Source organism: Onychostruthus taczanowskii, unplaced genomic scaffold (assembly GCF_017590055.1).
Source record: "Onychostruthus taczanowskii isolate IOZ18803 unplaced genomic scaffold, ASM1759005v1 scaffold38, whole genome shotgun sequence".
NCBI classification, from domain to species: Eukaryota; Metazoa; Chordata; class Aves; order Passeriformes; family Passeridae; genus Onychostruthus; species Onychostruthus taczanowskii.
In genome coordinates this window covers 3601133-3614963 of record NW_024501237.1, presented here as the reverse complement: position 1 = coordinate 3614963, position 13831 = coordinate 3601133, and the positions used below count along the sequence as shown (strand labels likewise).

The 13831-nt window shown below is 43.4% G+C and overlaps 1 protein-coding gene across 1 annotated transcript in view; it reads right to left on the bottom strand.

Annotated features, from left to right (window-relative positions):
• The window catches only part of LOC121339899 (hedgehog interacting protein), a 69030-nt gene extending 59339 nt beyond the window's left edge, over nt 1-9691 (bottom strand). Inside the window, exons 1-2 of the mRNA XM_041412117.1 lie at nt 9274-9691; nt 2101-2296 (exon numbers count right to left, since the gene is read on the bottom strand). Of these exons, the coding sequence (XP_041268051.1) occupies nt 2101-2296; nt 9274-9540 (463 nt within the window). The 5' untranslated portion in view covers nt 9541-9691. The remainder of the gene's footprint in view (nt 1-2100; nt 2297-9273) is intronic.
• Nucleotides 9692-13831: the final 4140 nt, after the last annotated feature.

The following is a 13831-nucleotide window of genomic DNA, read 5'->3' as shown; positions in this document are numbered from 1 at the left end:
CCCAAATAAGTTATTTTAATTACTTATGTTTAAGAATGCACAAGATTATAGAACTGTATTAAAATCCTATAGGCCATCTTCTTAAAAAGAGGGACCTGAATCTTAAGAAATACATTTGGGAAATGCTAGAATAGATATCCACGACCATGAGTACCAGTCAACTCACCAAATTAATCCTGTTGGTGGATGTAAGCAAGCAACAAGTTTTTGTTAGTACAACCTACTTTCAGGAAAAGAATTTAGAACAATTATTAGCATCTGATTGATGTAGGAAAAATCCTATTTTAACTGATGCTAAAGTATGTAAGTTCTTTTCCTGCAAAACACAGTGCTCAGCCCAGTGCTAAAGTTATGCTTTCATCTGGTTATCTTTCAAGGCAACCTGGGTGGTCACAAAAAGCACTTGACATCTTGATGCACTTCAGCAGTTTTACATATACACAAACTTTGTAGAAAAATAAATTTGTCATTCGTCACCACATATGCTGATCTGAGGAGCGAGGTTCCTGTGGCTGTAGCTCCTGTGCTGCCCAGCCCTTTCTCATTCTCCCTCCCTCCCTCCACCTCCTCCTTCTTTCCTTCTTTTCCCTCTCACTTTTTTCAATTAAATAAATTGTTTCCTCATAAACACAGAATGTCACAAAACAACTCTGAGGGTCTCGTTTTGCAGAATATGAAAATCATTTGTGCTAGCTACAAACTCATGTCAAAAATGTCTTTGTGCTGACTTCTTATATGGGCCAAACATTTAGAATATCTAATCTGTTATCGCTGTTCAGCAGGCAGTCTTGGCAAATATGATCTATTCTGCTTTGCTTTGGGGAATGTGATAAAGAGCAAGAAACAGCTGGTTTAAGAAAGCCTTAGAAACATCTCTTAGTTTATAAAGACAATAATAATATTTTCATATTTGAATGGGTTGAGATACATGTTAAACCACAGTAAAGGAAAAAAGTAAGTCAATTCAAAATGTTTTCTCAAGTCAATAAAAGAACATTGCAAAAAAATCCCTGCACTCTTGGGGTTTCAGAGAAAACAAGTACACACTGTAAACATGCAATTAAAAAACCGTCCTCCAAATCCCATCCACTTAAACTATCCCCTTTACTCAAATATGTTTATATTATATTACAAAGCTGTGTTCATACATTAAAAGTGACTATTCACAAATTCATTTTTCATCTCATTAACAAGTCCTTTTTTCCAGTCTGTGTTGCTAGTTTAAAGAAAAAAAAAAAAAAAGAAATCTCAACCTATTTAATTATTTTCTCCTGTGTGGCATTGTTTATAAGTAGTGTTTGGACAGGGAAAAAAGCATAGTTTAAAAATGACAGTCTTAAACATATAAATAATTTACTATTGGGAATACCAAAGATGTTATTTAACATAATAGTGTCTTAAGACAGTGTTTCTAAAAGAGCCATCCTCTGCGGTTATTTTGTTGATATAGTTACAAGTGATAGCACACATTTGGTGACTGCCTCAGACAACACAGGGCAAACTCCACTTTTGGCTATGTCCAGCTAACTCCACTGACTACAGTGAGGAAGTGTTAGGTAAGTTAAGAATTTGCTTGTTAACAGCACGCTGGAAGTGATTCAAAGATCACAGAAGTCTATCAAATGGGGCCCTTTGATTTCAATGGGTTTTAAACCCTGTGGAAAAAACATCAGTTTCTAGGGTAACAAAACCAGAAAAAACACTTTACTCATCAGCTTTTAGAGGTTACAGCAAAAAACCATTTCTTGCATTTTAAAGCAATCTATCATTTAGAATAGCCTTCTGGATGGCCAGCTGCTTGTTTGCATTATTGGAATGAATGCAATAATATTTCAGCAAAGGTAAGAGTTTCACGTGCTTTTGACAACAATCTAACCATGTGTGTTTCAGGGTGAGTTTAACAGAAGGGTGGCAAGAAAGCCCTCAAAGTATTTATCTCCCCACACAAGATGTGCTGTGAAGACATTCTGTCCCTGCTTGAGCAAATTCCCCTGGATGCCAGTGGGGATTTTTTCTGTTTAAAAGCTGGATCTATAACTGCTCAGGCAATATCAACACATCAGGACATCCTTTAACCCCATATTTTGTTACGAGTTTTACCTGGTATGTGGCCTCTGCAGGTGTAATAGAATTCTTTACAATAGTCTTTGCACAGGTAGGGAAGCATTAGCTCTTTTTCAGCAGTTTCCCCTTTCTCAGGTGAGTGGAATAGGTTCTGAGCGTGAGGTGAGCAGTGTGCACACTTGATTTCCTCCAGTAGCTTCGCACATTCTGTGTTGTTGGTAACAGAAAGGACCTGCAAGCCACAAACCAGAGACAAGTAAACCTGTGACCTCTGTCCCCGTCCTCCACAAAGAAAGATTGCATGGCCTAACGCCACAAATAATGCTAATGAACCAATGCAGTTACTATGAACACATCAAGTTTCATGCAAAAGCTATTACTAGGAAATGTGCAATACGCCATTGGCACAGTGTGATTTTAATTTCTCTGATTTCTTATAGAGGGTTCTCACAAAATCTTCCATAAGTATAGATTTCCTATCTGAGCTTGCTTCTCAGATAAGAATAACCATACTCAAGTTATTTTAAGCACCGCCATCACATAGACAAACCCTGAACTAGAGGAATCATTTATATAAGAGGGACTTAGACCATCAGGCCCACCCACTTCTCTGAAATACCTAAAATCCTAACTTGTAAGGTGGCCTACTCAAGTGTTTAGAGACTAAAAATTAAAATTCTTGCATCACAACACATCAGGAAAACCATGTATTTGTAAAATAGGTGTATCTGAACAACACAAAGCCTGGCTGCGGAAATGACTACTGTGGAATTCAGCAGGTGCCATGGATTTTTCATGCTTTAAATGCTGCTCTGCCTTTTGCTCTCTCTAAGGCACACTATTTGGAGGTGGGAAACCCTGTATGTTTTCAGACATATTTTTCTATTTTAAGTGCAAAAATAGAATTTGCAATGTCTTGTTTGTGTCAATGTCGAAACTGTAACTTTGTCCTGAAAAAAGCATATATTATGGATGCATAGCACTTAAAGAGGCATGAAACCACAAATGATGATGTGTTTAAGTAAACACAGGAGCCTAAGTAGTCATCAAATAATGAAAAATAATGGAAAACAGCATAGTTGTCTTTATTAGCTTTTGAATGCGTGTACTTTATTAATCTATTGTTAACTACGTGGATTGTTTTTTGGTCATTCATCCCAATGGTGGGCAGTGGGAAATGTGTTCTCTCCATTGAGAGGGTCTGAATCTGACCAGTGCAAAAACAAAGCTCAGGTTCTTTCTACTACTTATATAACACAGTTATAAACAGAGACTGTAAGACACTTATGTTAAAAAATATTGATGTTGTAAATACATGTATTGTATGAAATTTGTAAATATTTGCAAATCACACGTTTGAAAATATTGCTAGTTTTTCTATAGTTTGTATCTCTGGACTCATTTACGGAAGGACTTTCCAATGTCGTTCCCTTGCCATGTAACATTATAGGGAATTATCTAAGTTGCTTTTGATAAATCAGTTATTTAGTGCAGGAACACTCTGATTATGCTTCAGTTTGCTGTCTCATAGGTCAGCTCTCTTCTAGGATACTGTACTTTGATAACACAGGTCTGAACTCAGCTTTTTATTTACAGGGCATAATTACATAGACCTCAAATGCTTGAGAGAAATGCACTTTCAAGTGTTTAAAACAGGTATGTATTCAAAATATTGCACAATATATGGCCCATACATTTAAACAACATCCTATTTATAACAACCTTAATTTGGAAGACAACCTCTATCCAGGAAAATTTAGTCTTACCATACATATATTGTCAAAAGACCATCTGAAATGTGCACTAAAGTTCAGTGTTGGAAGTTGGACCACTGATTAGAAGAACACCATTTGGTTTCTACCCTTATTGTGGATGTGCTGCCATTGGCTTCAAAAAGAATTCCTCCAGGTTTGCCAGGATCACTAAATGCATTAAATGTTCTGTTCTTCAGACTATCTGCTGTCAAACTATCCTCAGCTTCATAGCACCTGCAGGTGAGTAATGTGATTAACATCTGCCTCATATAGTTTATCTCACTTCAAACCTTTCTTGAGAATATAATTATCCCACATATTTTGTAACTGGTTTGTCTTTTTTTTTTTTTTTTTTTTTTTTTTAAGTTTTAAGACAGCAATCAATCAGACAGAAATGAACCATGCATGTTGCATGTATAGCAAAAGGTTTGCCTTAATCCTGAATTCTTTTGGGAATTACTTCCATGGCCACAGGTTCTTCTCTCCTGAAAAAGTTTAGACTCCTTTTGCCCATTTGGGCCATAGCAGTAGAATTCTTACCCTTAGTCTTTTTTCTTGAGTTTCAGGTGTTGTTCTAGATATGGTAAATCTTGATGACAAGAAGTAAAAATATAATGATAACTGCTATAAACTATAACAAAAATATATAACAACTAAAACTTTCCACTTGAATACTGCTGAGGATTGCACCCCAGGTAGCAGAGAAGACAACTGACATGCTTGCAGCAATCCATGCTGCTGAGACAATGTTCTGCACTAGCTGAACTTCCCTAAGGGATGCTATGATTCTGATACAGGGAAGGGCCTGTACAATTCAATCAGGTCATTGGCTGCCAAACAGGACAAAGTCTGAGGCCATCAGGGGTTGAGCAAAACCACTATACATAAATACTACTTTTTAAGATCATCATCATGTCACTTGTCTCTGGAAATAAGGATGAAATGACCCATTTTGGTGCTTCCATCAAAGGGCTGTGAGTACAGAGCCTTCAAAGTACTTGCCTACATGCAGTAGTACCACCTGGTTTGCAGAAGTCTCTGAAGTTTTCATCAGGGAGTTCATCTCAGACTTTCTTGTGGTAACAGTGTGATGGTGTGTTTAGAAGTACAAGTAAACACAAGGTATTACTAGGTAAATATTCAGTGTGTTTATTGAATTAACTCCACAGAGATGCAGATAGAAAACTGTACTTCTACTGGAAGACTCCAGAACACATTGTGAACAGGGGGGGGAAAATAAATTACAGGATGGCAAAGCTAATTTACTGTTTCTTGTGGAAAACGTAATTGACGTTGCCTGGTGATACAGGCTTGCCAACATTTCAGTCCTCAAAGTTAAGACAAAAGGATCCTAATCCCCCTGAGCAGCTGCTATCCAGGAATTAACCACAGGAATTCACCCCCTCATGTCATTTCTGGAATGAATCTTGGTCATATAATAGCTAATCGGAAGATTAAGGAATGAGAGTCAATCAATTATCTGAAAATCAAGTACAATGTTACTTAACTTTTAGAATGCTCAAGCAAAATAGGGTGGTAACATTTGCTCTGTGTGAGGTCTGATGTGTAACTCTGTATTGGCTTGGAGATAGGACAAGTCTCTATTCTGAATTTCAGTAAATCAATAATGTATTTATCCTGGAGTATACTAAACCAGTTCTAAGCAGATTCTGAAATACTTATTTAAATGAAGCTTTTTCTGTTGGATGTCTACTTTGAAAATGACCTTAAAGTTGACAATGGCTTTGGACTTCTGAAGAAATGTAAACTAATTTCCTGCTTCAATTTTTAAAGTCGTATGTGAAACCATCAAACTGCAGTGGTTTAAACTAACTGCGCTCTGGAAAATATGTAAAACTTCCAAACATTTATTGCAACATGCCTAATAATGATTATGCCTGCTGCTGACTAATTTACAACATCTGTAAGATCATCCTTTAATCTCTAGCCACATGAAAGTAGAACGGGTAGACTAAAGGTAAGATAAATCCTGGAATGCACAGGAAAGCACAGCATACTAAATTGGTTTATCAAGAGAAGGAAGAGTGCAAAGAAGAAGGAACAGAAGATGACACAAGAGACAGAAATTCTTTACCACTAATATTGTCATCTGTTTTCTGTAAGCCGCCATATCTAGTTAGAGAAAGGCAGTAGAATTTTGATGCTAACAGAAGGAAGAAACCAGTGAAATAAGTTATTGCATTAAGCCATATTTGATATACAAGCATTTATGTCTAAAAATCATGTGCTGACGAGATTGTTCAGCTGTTGAGTTGAACATATGCCTCTTCTGTATTATAGTGCTGGATTATGTCATTAAAGAGTTCAGTTTCAATTTTAGGGTAATATTTAAATAGATCATTGTACTAAGGCAGCTGTTAAAGGGACCCCAAGATGAGTTATTTGTTTAGTTGGATGTGTTCAACAATAGCCTTTGTTCATGAAAGAGCCAGAGCAAACAAATGATTGTAAAAGGGCACACTTGAAAACAATTACTTTTCACCCATTCCTTGACAGCCTTGGCTGTGAAACCATCCAAGGTAGAGAGGACTTCTTTGCCTGTCAGGCTGTAAGCAAACTTTTAGAAAAATTGATATTACAATGTTTGGCTGGGACGTAGCAGCCCTTCATAAACAAGGGGATATTGCCAGAAAAATAAAAGAGTTAAATGTCAACAACAGGACGCAAATATTTTACTTGAGCCAGTGCAGTATCTTCTCTTTATGGTAGCTCCGTTATTGTTCCCAAAACTGTAGGTGGCGTTTTCATTTATACGCACAGATCAATAATTTGGTCAAAAATTCTCATAGACCCATTATCTTAACCAAGAGGCTCTTATTAGAATGCCTACTAAGCATGGTCAATTATTATTTTTTTTTTTAAAGATGGCAGTGCTCAGATTTCTGTTAATGGCATGGCCTCTCCATCATGTAGGTAGTGGATGGAGTTTAAAAAAGCTGGTTTGGGAACTGTAGTAGAACAAAGTTTAAAATAATGTGCTTTTAGAAAAGTTACATTCAAATGTATACCATAATACTTTGCCAAGTCTTCTACAGAATGACCACCTCATTCTGTCAACTATAAATTACGTATATGTTGACATATTTTTTAATAATATATCTTTATCGCATATGATAAAGCAGACATGTGAGTTTCATTAAAATTAATCTTCAGTGAAAAAAGTCTGATTTTACAACCCTGTACAACATTCCTTAAAAAATATATTTTATATTAAAAAAAAAAAAAAACAAAACTAAATGGGTTCAGCAGCTCAGGAATAGGTACAGTGGTCACTTCCTCACATTTACATCAAGTTTTTAGTACCATCAGTAAGAAAAAAACCACACTGAAAAGGAATTAAAAGATATTTTAAAGTAATAGTAAGAAGAGAATAAACACTTCAACTGCCTGGGGATGGAAAACTAACCAAAATTGAACTTCCAGTTTATTGCATTCAACCAATTACCACAAGGGTCTCCAAGCACTGAATAATCTCAGTAGTATATATGCCATGGAGACACTGCAAACAGGGTGAATTAAGGACATATTTTCCAGTCCTTATTATTTTTTTCTTTTTATTTTTCTTTTTTCTTTTTCCCCAGCTAGATAGTTCAGGTTATCTGTGTGTGGTTATAGTTTAATTCAATCATCACACAGGAGCCTAATGACACTGTCTCTAGACAACATGAAGAAATATATCTGCCTTGAATCTCAAACTGCTGCTGCATATGGTATGAATAAAGAGAGATCTGCAGCTGAAAACCTGCAGTAAGACAGTTCTCAATCATCTGGGAATAGAGGGGGTAGGACAAATGCTCCCTCAAAAGGCATGAACATTTGGACAGAGCTGGGGACTGAAGGAGAATGATGTTCTCCAGTTTCACCCATTAGTGAACCAACTAACAAACACAATGGTGTTGTTGTTATTCTTTTGCCATAAGCAACAGGACTCTGTGTGTGGGCAGCAGTTTAGTGGGGAGGAGGATAAGTCGACCCCTTTTTGTCCTATTGATTTTTTCCTATTTGCATGACTTGAGCAAATTAAATGATGCAATATGGCTTTTTGTTACAAAACAAAGTGAGAGATACCACCCAGACACATATGTTGATTCGTAGAAGCTGTTTACATGAGAATGGAGTGAAATCTACCGTGAACTGAGCATAAAAATTCGATTCAGACTGGGTATTTTTTTTTATTATGCTTGGGCCAGCAAGACTGAAACACAAGTTTTCCAAGAGTCTCTCAGACCTTGACAACTAGGGAGTTGTAACTGAGGAATTCTTAATTAAACCTAAAGGAGGATGAAATGTTTAAAAAAAACCTAAAAAAAAACAAAACCAAAAACAATTTAAAGGAAAGAAAAGGAAAAGTAATAATATTTTTTTTAAAGGCACCTGATTGCTTATTTCATGTGCTGTGATTCTTAATGACATATTCCGCAATTTCCCTCCCCGTACATACCCCCGGATGCAGCACTGGCCAGCACAGCACAGCTTATCAAACACAGTCCTGCCTGGTTAGGTACCCACGCGTTTGAAAATCTAAGCAACAGGCTGATAAGCAGAATTTAACTTGCTAAAGGATGCAAAGAACTTGACAATTTTAAAAAATCGGTGAGCAGAGGAGGTGCTTCCCTTCACATGACCGCAGCTTGAAATTGGGCAGAGAGGCCGCCAGGTAACTTGGAAAGGCAGAGAATCTCACGGCACCTGGTGAGACACCGGCCCTGGGCGAGAGCGGGGAGTCCGGGCTCCACCGCGGACACTTCGGGGGGCTTTCGGCGCTGACACTGAACCGTGAGTAGCACACGGGCCCCGAGGCGGCCGGAGATCACGGAATGTTGGCACACCGGTATCAAGCCACCATCCAAACCCCCTCCCGAAGTAAGCATGTGGAGCAAACTGGACACGATTTTTCACGCCAGGAAAACCCCAACCGGGATGGCACCGCCGGGCGAAAGCACAGCCCGGCCCCTCCGCTGCCGCTGCCTCTGCCCGGGCGCCCGCCCGGCTCCTCCGCCCTTCCCCGCAGCCGCGCCCGGGCAGCGGCGATACCTGCGGGCGGCCCGGCCCCGCTGCACGGGGACGGGACCGGCGCCGGGGCCGCCGCCGTGAACTCGGGCGCTGCGGACAGAAAGTAACTCGGCTGCAGAGCCGGCGGTAGGGCCGGCACAGCGCTCCCCCCGCGGGCTGCCCGTGTCCCCTCCGGGCGCGGAGCTGAGCCGGCTGCCCGCGCCTCCCGAGGCAGCGTCAGACCCACACCCGGGTCCCGCTCCCGCCGCGCCCTCGGCCCCCGGGCGGGAGCGGCCGCCCCCCGCCGCGGCATCGCCCCCTCCACCCGCGTGGGAGCGCGGCAGGTTCGCGGCCGGTGCGTGGCTCGGCGCAAAATAGTAAAAGAAGCCCAGAACACCAAAAACCTCCCCCAAAGCCCGGCGCAGCCCCAGGTGGTGCCTACCTTGGCTTCGGCGTGCGGCAGACCCTGCGCCTCGGAGCGGGAGCAGCAGGACAGGCGGGGGTAGAGGCCGCGGCACATCGCCTCCCCGCCGCCCGGCGCCTCCGGGGACAGCACCCGCCGGTCCCGCTTCTTCAGCCGCCGCGGCGGGGTCCCGTTGAGGCACCTTCTCCTCCGGGCGCCGCTCTCCCCAAACTTGGCATCCCCCTCGAAGAAGCACAGAACCACGGCCACCAGCAGCAGCTTAAACGGCAGCATCTTGAGCATCATGCCTGAGGGAGCGTGTGAATGCACCCAAACCGGGGGTGGGGGGGTGGGTGGGGGGAGAAGGAAGGAGGGGAATCCCACTGACTTTTCTTTGCACTTCAGATCAGGAAACCACCTCCCTCCCCCAGAAGGGGAAAGTCTGGAGGAGAATAATAACAGCAGCGGTTAAAGAGCCGACCGAGGAACAGCACCTCGGCCACCCCCGCTTCTTCCAAAAAGGTGCACCGAAGAGGCAGGAACGGGGGGGACCGAGCCCCCGAGCCCCGGCGGGAGGATGCTCGAAGCCGGCGAAGTTGTGCGAGCGGCACAGGTTTTAGCAGCTGGCGCTGCCGCGCCGAAGCGCCGAGGCTCGGGGCGGGCCGGGCAGCGGGCGGCGGCAGCAGCCCTTCACTTGTCGTCCCATAGGAAGGGTGTCCCCGCGGCGGGACTGCGGCGGCGGCCGGGCCGGGCGATGCCCCCTCCGCTGCTGCTGCTGCTGCTGCCGGCGGTGGCGGCGGCTGCGGCTCGTCCGGGCTCTCATGTTTCGCTCCCTCTTTTCTTCTTCTTTTTAAGCGGCGCGCGGGGAGGTGCTGCCACCGCGCGCCCTGCACGTCACCCGGCGGCATCCACCGGCCGCGCGTGCCGCCCGTGGGGGCCCGCCGGGAGCGGGAGCGGCGCGGGGGCCGCGCCCGGCGGGAGGGAGCGGCGGCGGGCCCCGCCCCGAGGAGATCCCCCCGCCAGGGGGTCCGGCTGCCCCCTTCCCCCCGGGGCAGCGGGAGCCGAGCCTCCCGGAGGGCCGGCGGAGAGAGGGAGGGAGGGAGGGAGGGAGGGAGAGGGGGCGGGCGGCTTCCCGCTCCCTTCTCTCGGCGGGAACCGGTGGGGTCGCGGCGGTGCCCGGCGGAAGGCGAGCTCTGTAGGTGGGTCCTGTGCCCCCGACGGCCGAGGCGCCCGAGGCAGGGCTCCCTCGGGGTCGGCTGGCCCGCGCCCGCCCGTAGCCCCCACAGCTCGTCCCCAGCGCCACGGAAGGTTCCAGAGGCGCGGGGCGGGCGTCGACGGCGGGAGCTGCCCTCAGCTCCCGGTGGCGTTTTGCAGCGGGGCTTCGCTGCCATGGCTGCCTCGAAGGTGCCGCGAGCTGGCAGACCCTTGGTGCGTGGGCACGATGGCCGAGGAACAGCCTGTTGGGGCGGCCGTCTCTAAAGCTGTGAGGGAGTGGCACGTGGGGAGGTGAGCGTGGGCCCGGTGTGCCGAGAACGGGAAAGCTGTGTGTGGGAAGAGCAGGAAGATCCAAGTACCTGGCGCCTGCTGGTAAGAAAGCGCCTGTGAGAGGCCAGGACTCAATTTCTGAGTTAATTTCAATGTCAATTTCAATTGCTTAGCAATCCAGAAAGGGAAGGCCAGCAGGGGTGAAATGGAGGGAAAAGATGGAAGCCGAGGGTGAGCCCTCAGAGGTTGCTGAGGTGCAGCTACAGCCGCTGACTTGGAGGCAAAGGGCAGCTGCAGAACCAAAGTCAGAGGTATGTTTACCAGGGACTGGCTGCTCATCCCAGAAACAGGAAACATTGGCATGCACCCAAAGAGTTCCCTTAGGAGGGAGAAAGGGAAAGAAGTATTGCATTAGTTCCTCACGAGCACTGGTGTCTGTAAACCGACTAGGCCCTGTTTTTCACCAAACAAAGCGAGTCTCTTCATATTTACACTTGAGCTCTTAAACAGCCGCACTGAACTAAATAGGAGTTTGGCATGGATAAGTAGCACATCAGATGAATTACTGAGTGGAAAGAGTCTTTCCTCTTCCTTCAAGTGCATTTTTGAAGGCAACTCATGACTACTCCTTGTCTTGCTACTGACTCTCATTTGACTGAAGGTTTTCCCAACCAAGGCTTGAGCCACATCCACATGAGTAGGGAAGGCCTGTGGTGCAGCTTGGGCTTCATCAATCATGTTGGTGAGTGAAATAAGGGTGTACTCCTGACACAGAGTATCCTTGCTTTGTAGTTTTAAAGAGTTCTGCTTTGCGATATACAAACTTGTCCCATAAGCAACCTGACATGGCAGAACTGTAGCAGTGCAGTTCTATGACATCAGCTGTGCCTTTTGCATTACTCAGGGGTATTGCATAGATTATTCTGAAATGAAAGTGATATACACTTTCATTTATATACAGCAGAGTAACAGTATCATAATAAAGGCACTTTTTTTTCCCAAGCAGATCCCTCACAGGGGTTTACAGAAGTGTAGTGGCCTAAGGACAGAGCAGGAGGTCTGTGTTTCTCTTCCCCTATGTATGCATAAATACCTGTTCTAGTTCTCAGAGGAGGTGAGTTTGGGGTATATTAATTAGAGAAAGATTTCCCAAAATGGGCTTTAGATCAAGCTGCCAAACTGAGAAAGAAGCGACAGTTTGTGAAGAGCTGTTTCTATCTAGAAATTTTACTTGGATCTATGATGGAGACATTTCCCAGAGATTCTGTGGAATATACTGTTGACCTTGTATAATATGAAGTGTTCAAAACTTCAAGCTCTATAGTGATGGGGTGATGTAAAGATGTATAAGCAACCTTGAAGAAGGTTGAACGTTCTTTAAAACCTCTGAATAGAAATTGCTGATTCTCAGGGTTTTGTGCAAGAAGACCTGATTTAATCTAATGTTCCTTTCCACTCTTTAAAAAGTACAAGTTGGCTACTTCTAATGAAGTATTTTTCTTGGGTGATACAGAATTTTATTTTAATTTTAATAATGCAGAGTTAAGATCAGTATTAGTATATGCCAGTTCAGAGTGTTAACTTCAGGTGACTTCCAGCCCCTGATAAACAAGAGATAAGGGAATACTTATGTAGTAAAAACATACACATAGGAAATATGGATAATAAACATGTCAGTTTTTTAAGGCCACCTGGATTCTGTCACATGAGGCTCATTACTAGAAATAATTAAACATGATGATGCCATAAGTGAGCTGAATAAATTCTGTTATTTCTTCAGATGTGATGAGAATCTTTGTAGGGTATAAGTGAGAATCTTTATAGGATATAAGTAAGAATCTTTGGGTTACAGTGCAATTATGTGTGAAAGGGTTAGAAAATTTTAAAAAGGGAAGCTATTTCTGCCACACTGTTTGAATGTAGCTGGATTTTCTTCTAGATTTGCCTGGGAGATAAACAGACTGTGTTTAGTTGCACCATTACTTTTTTAATTAATTGCTTAATTAATAGGTGTTATTATGTATCTAATGATATGTCCTTGGGTACCTGTATCGTGTGGATTGACTGTGTCAAGAGTGTGAGGCTGATTGTGGCATGCACTTGAACTTACTGTTTCTCAAATTATTTTACGTTATACATATTTTGCAAGGGGATTCAGCTACACCAAGAAACTTGCTTTCAGGTTTGAAGACCTGTTGGACATCAGGAAGAATTTTTTCAGTGGAAGGATGGCTAAAGCATTGGGACAGACTGTCCAGGGAGGGGTGAAATCACTGTCTGTGGAGTGTTCAAGAAACAACTGGATGTGGCATTTAGTGCTGTAGTTAAGTTGGCGTGATGGTGCTCAGTCAAAGGTTGAACTTGATGATCTTGGAGGCCTTTTCCAGCCTTAATGATTCTATGAGTGTAGGTCCATGGACTCCCCAGCAGTTTGAACAAAAGAGGAAATGCGTAGTTACGTGTAGCAGCTAGAGTCAGTTTTGGGAAACACAGTTATCACAGGAGTTTACAGACAGGTGCAGAAGCTGGGCAAAGTGATTTCATGGCATCGGGTTTGATAGAAGCAAACAGTAGCATCAAAATATTAATTAACTGCCAATAGATGTTGTTTGATGGCACAGATTTACATATTCTTGGGATTCACAGGGAAGCTTTCCATGTGAAAGCTCACTTTCACCTCACTTGTGAAAAGCTAAGCCCATGTAGTGTGAGATGTGTCTTCATCAGAGCTAAATTCCAACCTTCCACATAGGTGACAAATACCTGGCATGCCGTGAGGATGAATATTGCAGTGTTGGAGCAGGCTTAGAAATTATGATATTATGAAATGACAATATTCTGAGAAATTATGGCATTCCAGATCCTAGTGGGGGAGCATCACTCCTGTGTATCAAGAGCACAGCTAGACAAAGCAGGTGGACTTCAGTTCTAGGGAGAGTAATTCTGTTCTTGTTGTAACTGGAATTTGAGTTGAACTTCTGAAACACATTTATTTTGTAAAGAGAAAAAAAAGCTTTTTTCTTTTTTGTAAGAACCACTTACTTAAGGGTGAAATCTCTCCATATCTCATTACCGTTACACTTTTCACTGAGTCCTTGTGTATGCTCTAGGA